This window comes from Triticum dicoccoides, chromosome 1A, assembly GCF_002162155.2.
Source record: "Triticum dicoccoides isolate Atlit2015 ecotype Zavitan chromosome 1A, WEW_v2.0, whole genome shotgun sequence".
NCBI lineage: Eukaryota > Viridiplantae > Streptophyta > Magnoliopsida > Poales > Poaceae > Triticum > Triticum dicoccoides.
Window position 1 is genome coordinate 64176512 of NC_041380.1, and position 10115 is coordinate 64186626.

The 10115-nt window shown below is 45.8% G+C and overlaps 1 protein-coding gene and 1 long non-coding RNA gene across 2 annotated transcripts; one reads left to right on the forward strand and one right to left on the reverse strand.

Annotated features, from left to right (window-relative positions):
* Positions 1-1656: 1656 nt before the first annotated feature.
* LOC119363240 lies at positions 1657-4933 on the forward strand. The gene is made up of 9 exons (XM_037628556.1): positions 1657-2043; positions 2303-2380; positions 2470-3042; positions 3128-3555; positions 3658-3757; positions 3854-3913; positions 3990-4073; positions 4164-4283; positions 4482-4933. The coding sequence occupies exons 1-9, from the start codon at positions 1948-1950 to the stop codon at positions 4782-4784; spliced, it is 1842 nt and encodes a 613-aa protein (XP_037484453.1). The 5' UTR covers positions 1657-1947; the 3' UTR covers positions 4785-4933.
* Positions 4934-8348: 3415 nt separating this feature from the next.
* On the reverse strand, positions 8349-9414 carry LOC119364539. The gene is made up of 3 exons (XR_005174982.1): positions 9279-9414; positions 9066-9163; positions 8349-8626 (listed from the first exon to the last, which is right to left on the reverse strand). It is a non-coding gene; the product is annotated as an uncharacterized LOC119364539 (long non-coding RNA).
* Positions 9415-10115: the final 701 nt, after the last annotated feature.

Here is a 10115-nt window from a genome sequence, read left to right on the forward strand (position 1 = left end):
AGAGAGAGAGAGATCAAATTAATAAGTGGTTGTGCAGGTTGTGCTAGGTATTGAGAATCGACAAAAGTGTCCATTCCAATAACCAGGAAAGTATTATGGTAAAGCTTCAACAAATAATTATTGGGGGAGTTTTTTTTTTTTGGGGGGAGGGGGGATTTGCTGGAGATGCTCTAAGCCCTAAGTATGTGTAGTAGGTCTATAAATACCAAGGGTGGTTCCCTTTTACTACGCCACATAAGTTGCTATTTCAACAACATGAAAAAAGAAAATAGCACCCTTATATCATCTGTCGTCCATCTTCTTTATTTTGTTCATTGTGATTTATCTACCTCGAAAACACGACAATTGCAAATTAATAAAGGAAAATAGTTACAATATCAGTCGAGAAAGGTTGATGAATAATCATCAAATTAAGTTGCCATGAGCAAGGTAATATATTATAGGACAGGGCGAATCGTCTCCCGAGCTTATCTGCTCCCTTGCGTGAACAGTAAACTCAAAATAAATCCTAGAAAAAATTCAAAAAAGTCTAAGTTTATTTTGTCATGGAAGATGTCCATGCTTGATGTCCATGTCAAATTTGGTGGTGTTTGGACATCCGAGCAGCTCTCAAAAAATAAACAAATTTGGACCTATGAGAAAGTTTACTATTCACTCACTGTTCGGACATTTTTCTTTTTTTAGCATTTTTGTTGAATTTACTGTTCACGGGAGCATATGAGTGTGGGCTCAGAAGTGAATATTCGGTGCCTATCTCATCTCAATCTCACTCTAGTGACGCCATCATAGGATCTTTCTTTTTACTGTTTTTTATTTCTTCTTTTACTTATTTTTCTTCACTTCTTCATTGTTTTTCTTTGAAAATACGCAAGTGTAGTTATGCGTAGCCGGCGAGCCTACAATTATATTTGTGCGCCCTGAGGAGAGATGTTTTTTTGGCCCGAGGAGAGATGTTATAGCTGCCTACACATAAGCTGATGGCGTGCAACCGTAGTTATGAAGCCGACGAACGTGTGCAACTGTAGTTACACGTGAAAAAGACAGTACTCCCTTTGTTCCTAAATATAATTTTGTAGAGATTTCACTATGGACAACATATAGATATATATAGATGCATTTTAGAGTGTAGATTTTACAAAGGCTTATATTTAGGAGTGGAGGAAGTATTAAAAACAAGAAAAAAACGTAAATCAATCAATCAAACGAGAAAGGAAACCAAGAATAAAACAATCCACATGAACCTCCGCGTGGAATCATACGATAGGGAGGTTGAGCGAGATTTCGTTAGGTCATACGAGAACCAGAGAAAATCCGTGTATCATATCCGTGGGCAATCCTGCGAGTGGTGAAAACGGCGAGGCGTCGCCGTCCAACCGACCCGGCCGGGCCACCAACCGATGCACTATAAACCCTTGTTAAACCTTCACTCGCACTCATCCTTTCCAAGGTGCGGCGTTGGTTGCATGTAGGACAGGGGGTAGCTAGGAAACCATTCTTGTTTTTCAGTAGATTACAAGGCAAGACAAGAGTAGACGATCCCCATCCATCGCCACCTGACCAACCGAATCACTCAGCATTCACCAAGTGAAAGCGACCATGGCCGGCACCGCCGCGTTGCGGTTACATGCGTGGCCCCGCGGCCAGCCTACACCAGCAACACCCGTCGCCGGTCGATCGATAGGCCCCTCCCAACCGATCCTCACTTCTTCTTACTCTTCTTCCTCCGCGGGCTTCTCCCTCTACCTCCTCACACGGATGCACCCCTACGGCAACGAAGCTAGCTTGCTACTTGTTGGCCTTGCCCAGCAGCTTCTCATCTTCTCCCCGGCTCGGCGTCTCCCTTTGGCCGTCGACGGCCGCCGCTAGCTGCTGCGACGGCTGTCCGGCCAGGTGTTCTATTCCATCTCGGCGGCCCGCCGTCCGACGTCGGTGCGGGTTGATCGATAGATGGAGTACGTGGCCGTGCGGGCTCCGACTCCGATGAGCCGCAGGACTCGCCATGCTTACCAGCTCGCCGCCGACCCGACTGTTCCTCCTCCTCCGGTGAGTGCACACTGCACAGTACTGCTAGAATCAATGCACTCCGTTGCCATGTCAGTCAGGTGGTTTCCTTTGCGTTTTCGATCGAGAATTGGAGCAAGTTCCTCTTTTAATTCGGGCAGTGCGTAAATTTGGTTGGACCAGCCCGCGGCCCATGCGCGGCAAGGCGTAGATTAGCATGGGCCAGCCTGACTTATTGGCAATGGCCCGGTCCAGTCACGTACTTGCTGATGCTTTTGTTGCATGGACGATGATGGTTCAGTTGCAGACGACGACGACGACGACGACAGGCAACGGCGTGCAACAGCACAATCGGAGGCGCATGGATCTTGAGCACGAGGTGCATGCCCACCTAAGAATCGTCTTGTGCAATGCATCGGCATGAATAATTTTCGGTTTGGAGACTGAAAATGTGCGGGAATGGTGCAGGTGGCGGAGCTGAAGCAGCAGCTGAGCAACGAGGAGACGGTGCACCACATCCTGGAGCGCGCCCTGCACCCAACCACCACCGCCGCCTCCCCCTCCTCCGCGCGCTCCGTCCTCCTCAACATCCCGGCCTTCATCCCGGCGAAGGCCAAGCAGCTGCTCGCCGAGCTCGTGCTCGTGGAGGAAGAGATCGCGCGGCTCGAGTCGCAGATCCACACCATGAAGGGCGACCTAATCACCACCGCGCAGCAGCAACGGGCGTCCATGGCGACCACCGCCTATGCCTCCTCCTACTCGCCAAGTGTCTATACCAGCAATGGAAATGGCAACAGCAACGGTACGGCGGCATACGCGGCATTGACTCGTCAGCCGGCTGATCAGGTGGCGCCGGAGATCAAGTCCATGTTCTTCATCAGCCAGGCCATGAACGCCGAGTACCTCCAGCGCCATCTGGCCGCCGACGACAAGCCGGACAGGAGCCCCAGAGACCAGACCAGAGGATCAGGAGCCGGCGCCGTCAGCCCAAAGTTCAACGATGACAGCTTTGGCCCCCCGCCAAGGAATTCCCATGACAAGGTAACCACCAATCTGACATATATCTATGCAACACTGCTCAGTGAAAATCATGCTCTGTTTATGCTCTGTACGTTGCTCCTTCCAGAAGCAATCGAATGGCGCAGACCAAAAACCTCCGCAGGTCACCCAAGAACCGTCACCGCCGCCGACGACGGCGAAGAGGGACGAGCAGAGCAAGGCCCTGCCGAACAAGCTGTCGGAGAGGATCGTGAAATGCCTGGCGGTGATCTTCATCAGGCTGCTCCGGTCGTCGCGGGCGGCGGAGATGGACAAGTCCGGCAACCTCGCCAGGTCCGGGAACCTGCAGGGGAGCTTCAGGATCGACGCGGCGCTGAACGTGGCGGCTGGCGCCGCAAAGGAGAAGGACAGGGGGCAGCAGGACCACTACGGCATCTTCGGGATACAGGACTCCATGGTCAGAGACATCGGCCCCTACAAGAATCTCGTCAGGTTCACCTCCAGCGCCTTCGACCTCCGAGGGTTCTCCGGCTCCCCTCTGCTCACCAAGCTGAGGTGAATAAGTAAATCCATTTGTTCATTTTTGACAGTTTCGATCATCTCTTGCTTTTTGTTAGAAGTACTAATTTCTTTGGTCGTGTTGTCTGGTGCTGCTAGGGAGATGTTGGAGGCCTTGCAGCAGGTGGACTTAAGGTTTCTGACGCACCAGCAGAAGCTAGCATTCTGGCTCAACATATACAACACATGCATCATGCACGTATGTACATTTTGAGAGATCTTCGGATGCATTTCTTTGAGCTAAAGATTTTTGGTATCCGCCGTTTGAGCTTCGTGTTTTGAATGAATGATCCAGGGGATTCTGCAGCATGGTTTGCCCTCGAACTCTGAAAAGCTGCTGGCATTGAAGAACAAGGTACAGTAGTTCGCTTAAAGAATTTATTTTGGTGTAAAGAAAGTTTAACATGTGTGGGTTGTTTCCTCCCTTTCAGGCAACGATCAATGTTTCTGGGCAAAAGTTCAATCCTCTGGTAATAGAGAATTTCATCTTGAGGCAGCCATCCAGTGTGAAAGAAGTGAGCATTTTGGTAGTTTTCTGTTTTTTGCTTTCAGTTGCACCTGCACAACAAGAATGTGTTGTTCTCATCAACAAACAAACACCGCAGGAATTCTGGAAATGCGACGTCGATGTCGAAGAGCAACAAGTGAGGAGTCTCTACGGATTGAACAGTTCAGAGCCCAACATTCTGTTCGGGATGTGCTGTGGCATCAGATCTTCTCCGGCAGTAAGTTCATCCACTCCTAACACAACTAATAAATCAATTATGTTTTTTTAGTAATATAAATGAATTATGAAGGAAAGAGAAATACTTGAAATCTCCATTGAATCTTTTTTTTTTTGCGGGGAAAAATCTCCATTGAATCTAACATGAGCGGAGTGAATCTGGTGCTGCACATGCATATTAATTTTGAGTTCCATGCAGCTCCGGATATACAAGGCGGATCGCGTGATGGCGGAACTGGAGAAGGCGAAGCTGGACTACCTGCAGGCGTCGCTGGTGGTGACCTCGACGAGGAGGCTGATGATCCCAAGCCTGATACACTCCAACATGCATGACTTTGCCAAGGACATGGAGTCCCTGCTCAGGTGGATCTGTGAGCAGCTCCCCACATCTTGGTCGCTCAGAAAATCCATGGTGGACTGCTTGAGGGGGCATCTCAAGGTCGAAGACGTCGTGGAGGTGATCCCATACGACTATGAGTTTCAGTACCTGCTGCCCAAGTGAACAGTTACGCTATTTGTTTTAAGTTAAGTGTACTACTACACAAATGGCGTACAGTACATATTTCCATGTATATTGTTGTCTTAGAGGTACAAATAGTGGTTTGATATGTGCAAATTTTTTGGGTCAAAAGCTTTATTTTTTGGATATCATATTAGTACAGTTTTTCGATAAAGTTTGTTTTTTCTAACTCAGAATATCTAGCGGATAAAAAACATGATGAGCAACACTCGGATCCTACATAATTAAGATGGACACAACCAAATACCAACTGTGTGACAAAAGAAAGGATAAAAATTGACATATCGGCGGCAATAAAGTCATACAAGACCGACACGGAGAACTTCCCCTCCGCTCACGCTGCCTCTAGGGGGCCGGCTCGGGCGAACCCTAGCCGCCGCCCTCAACCCATCTTCCTCGCCCATCTCCTGCCGCCGCCGGAGGAAGCCGGCGAGCAAAGCTCGTCCGGTGGATGGCGGTGGCGGGCTCGCCTCGCCTCTTTTTTCGGGAAACCTCCGACTAGTGCACACTGGTGACCCTGGGTGCCATGCACGTCAGTAGAGCCAGGAAGCTGGGGCGGCGGCCCCAGGAGCTATCGGCGGTTGTTGCGCTGCCACGGCTACAGGGGTAGCGTGGTGGGCAGCCGTGGCTCCCGGTCGTGACGGATCGGGGCGTCCCCTTCCCAGATCCATTCCGCTAGGGGCGGTGGCGGTTCGGGCCCTCGTCGGCAGCCCTGTGCATGGGGGTTGCGCTCCGGAGTTGCTCTCCCTTCCTCTCCGTCGTGGTGAGGGAGGTCATGGTGTTGTTAGCGTGGTGGTCTGCAAGGATCTGTGCTGTGGTTGCGTGGTGGTTTGCGGGGAGGTCATGGTGTGGTGGTCTGGGTTAGGCCCAGAGTCGTGGCTGGCAGTGTCAAGGTCGGGTCTTCCCGACTATCGGCGCATGCGGTGGTGGGAGCCTGGTGGGCTCTGGCCTGTGGTGGCTCCCGGATCCCAGGGCGGTGGCTCTGGGTTGCGGTACATCTGGTCAGTCAGGCGTTGACGACCGGCCGTGGCCATCATTGGTGAAGGAGAGGCTGGCGGCGCCCGGTGTCGCCAACCTGCGTTGATGATGGGTGTGGCTTTCCTTCCTGCAGTGGTGCACCCAGCCGACGGCTTGTTCTCTCGTCTCCGCTCTGGTGGTCTCATGGCCGGGGCGAAATTTCCACATGGCTGGCAGCTCGTAGCGACGACGCATGCGGGTGCTGTTTCCTCTTGGGAGTTCCGTTTTGATCTTGATCTTGTCTTTTCTCGAGTGCCGGGGGCAACCCTTGTTCTGGTTCGCTGGAACAAGCAGCGGTGGTGTCACGACGTCATGTCCTTCATCAAGGCGTCGCCTTAGCTTCTCACAGAGTCAACGGAGTTGGAGCTTGGGGTGTCTTGGTTTTCGGTCTAGGTTTCCCTTCAGGGCATGGACCTCTAGGGCGTTAAGTATGCCATCGCCAACACTCCTGGCATGTCTTTGTCCTCTGGTTTGGCTAGGTCCTGCCACCCACTTGCCAAGTTGTCTAGGCGATTTGGATGGGGAGGTATGTTGACAAAGTTAGCCCTATGTTGATTGTCATGACTAGGTTGTATAGTGCAAACAAGACAATTGCTTGCTCCCAAAATAAACAGCACCTGCACACAAACAAGACAATTGCTTGCCCCCAATGTAAAAAGGAGGTTGTCAATCGCTTTATCTTGCGAGTTACAAGATTAAAAGCAAATAGTGATGAATAGTATAATATAGAACAGTGAAATAAAAGTAATAACAACAATTTTTATGTGAGTAATATCTAATGAAGAATAAACCTGGGGGTCATAGGTTCATTAGGCTGCTCGTAAGTATCATATAGTAGTATCTTAGATGACCTTATTTATGGGTTGTTTGTACCCGTGTTCGTCCTATTTTTCGCAAATTAACTGGACAATTTTCTTCTTCTTAATTAATCAACGAGTCAAATCTTTTGCCTTCGTTTAAAAAAACTGTGGCAGGGTTTAACCGAAGGGTGTGGTTAGATCTCGTCGCTTGAGATTTAATCAAGTCTCAGTCAAATGACATTACATGCAAGAGAGAAAAGGAAAAAACCTGAAAAGAAAATTTTGTCAGACTTATCAAGACTGTTAATCCAATGGTTTATAGGTGGCAGGGATTAAACCCACCGGGGTCAACTCAATCCCTGTAGGATCTAATCCTCTACAACCGAACAGGGCCTAACATGTTGCCAGCAGTATTTCCGTTTGATTTGCCTAGAGAAGATCGATCGAACTCTTTGCTAGTGGCAGTTGTTGCCAATACTTTGTCACTGTTTGAAACCTGGTGTCGTTGTCAGAAGACCTGTATGCGTGTTGGGTTTTGTTTTCTATGAAAATGGAGCCGGGGGGTGCTCCCCTTTGATCGAAAAAAAAGATCGATTGAACTTTCTTCGTTTTCTTTTTTTTGGCGATTCTGTATAGACGCACAGAAATCCTCCTTGCCAGTTGCTAGATCGTTCGGATCGAGGAACGGGGCCGGTGATTCCAATGTGAAATTTGTTCTTTTGCAAAACGCCGGATCCAATCGTTTCTTTTTCTTTTCACTCAAGAGGACTATTAATAGAGACATTTTACGGTGCATCATACTCCTATAAATAGTGGGTAGTATATAGGTGATCCAATGGTCATTATTGATCCTTGTTTTTTTTCTCTTGAAGACATTTTAGTAATTGGATGTAAGGGTAGATTAGTCCTTTCTTAATAATAATGTTATTAATTTATAACATGGGTAATTGCAGTGATTGGAATCGTACGTACTCACAATTGGAATAGTATCGTACGTACTCACAACTGGAATAGAATTGCCGTATATGTTCACTAGTAAGCGACACGTGCAACACATGTCTTAACAAATATAAATATTAATACCCATTGTATTATTGGAGATTGTACATTTTCACTATAATTTTAAATATTTTGTTAATTTCAATAACAATCAGGCACACAATGTTAAGACAGTACTATCTAAAATACATCACGCATACTTAAATATTAGAAATATCTTACGCTAAAAATCATTTGTTTGAAACAAATGCTCCAATAAATATTTTCACCCATTGTTTAGATCATACATAGTGTTGTGGATACCCTACCGGTGCAAGGTTCAAATCATGAAAGAGCCATACCTTTACACATTCCAGCAAATGATATCGAAAGAATGAACTTACAGTCACATATACCATTACAATAACAGAAATTCAGCAGAAATCACCATTCAACTAATAAACAGCAATGCGCCCCACCTAACAAATGCTATTAGAAATCAGGGTAAGCAGCTACTATTTTAGCAAATTAATTAGAATCCATAGTTTCATACAGATTACAGAGGTACACACGCGTCCTAGAAAGACAGTCTCAACAACATCGACATATTGTCACAACATGAATTCGTCACCACTCCTGACTCCCGAGCATGCGAACAACAGGACCACACAAACCAGAATCTTGCGAAGAGAATTGACAAATCAGTGTTTTAATCTCCAGGAACATATAGAACTTTCCCCACCAAGCAGCGGTGCACATAAAATTCAATACATAGTTCCAATGTGGACAAGCTTCATAACATCTGGAACAACCCCTTGGCCTTGCTTTCGTGATCGAGTGATGAAAAGATATTGTCAACTTTTTTAAGGTTGTTGCCCAACTGAATAGCCGTTGCACAAAATCACATTCATGTTCAGTTCCTGATAATTCACTAATTTCTACTTCTTGGAGGCGATCGAGCACAAGTTTATCAGTTTTACAATGTGTTGGCTGATCACAAATGCAACTCGATGGGCATGGAGTCTGTGCCTGAAGTGAGTAGCATATCAACTTTGTAAGATTAACCAATACATTTCATGGCGAAAAAGAGATGAATGATAAATTATCAGACTGACTGAGTACTTCGTCATGCATCAGCACAATCTACAAAAGAACACCGGGAAATAGTTTGAAGCTAGGATACTACAGAAAATATGTTTGTTCTGTAAAAGAGCTGGTACGACAAACACTATTATAGAAGTCACATAAATTCTTAAGCATGATAATGTTCAGCTCTACCTTTGGACTTCACTGTCAATGAAACCTCTTAAAAAAGATATCGTAACTAATAAAATTTTCTCCAAGTACTTACTCTAATTGTGTCATCAAGATTGAGCCTGCCAGGCAATAAAGCACCATATATCCTCACATACATTAGAAAATAGTACGTCACTTTGCTAAACTTGAAGATGAAAGTATTAGCACTTACATGAGCCATATAATTTCCACGGTTAAAGTTTGAAGACAAGGTATTAGTATTAAACCAACACCTAGAGTAGAGCAACTGGCAATCAAGTCTAGGTATGCCTGAAAGTGCAAGTGCGTATTGTTTTTATGTCACTAACCTGATAACTCAAGCATTATAAGTGCTTTACAAAGATATAAACAAATTAAGGATAGTTTTAAGTGTCAGCGTTCTTACACCAGTGCACACTTCCAGAATGTGGAATGAGCTGGCGCCAAAGCAATGTCCGTGTGACATCACAGCCAGGGGCAAGCATGTAAGTCAGGGAGCCTTGTCATGTCTTCTATCAAGTATCGATCGTTGCCTATATCCTGCAAAACTACTATGCTGAGGACATGCATTTGGAAAAATCAACTGCTGAACTGGTGCTTTTCCAGGGTAAAGAAACATATATCCAGTTTTAAAGGTTTTTTCCTTCCAACATAATGAAAGGTAATATGATTTCGAGTGCTTTTGAACATGTATTCACCATTCTGAACAAACATTTGCAAGATGTTACCCCAAGGTGCCCAAATAATAAGTAAAGCATGACTAACAAACATGGTACGATGGCACTAACAAGTTGGGAAGTGCACACAAAATTAAAATGATGTGCATGTGTGCAGTAAGGGAAAAAGGATTCAGCAGGTCACAATTTCTGAAAAATAAACAGCCCGGAAAAACCATTGAAAAATCATTCTTTTGCGGAGAAGAAAATACATGTTCATCCTAGTGAAGCACTACTAATTAATAAATACTACAAAATCAATAGCTGATAATAATGTAGTAATAATGAACTAACGATTTTCATTTAGCGCATGAACATTGAATTTATTTATTGTATTGAAGGGAGGATATTTCCTTTGACGAGAGGAATAACTAACATATGCAAACTTCTTATGCAAATAAGTATATATTAAAACACTAATAACACTATATAGAACAACCTGAAAGACATTGAGCTCCACATCGCCGAGAGCTCCATCCCTGTCGTGGTAAAAAGATATAAAAAAGATGCAGAAGATAAACATTGTT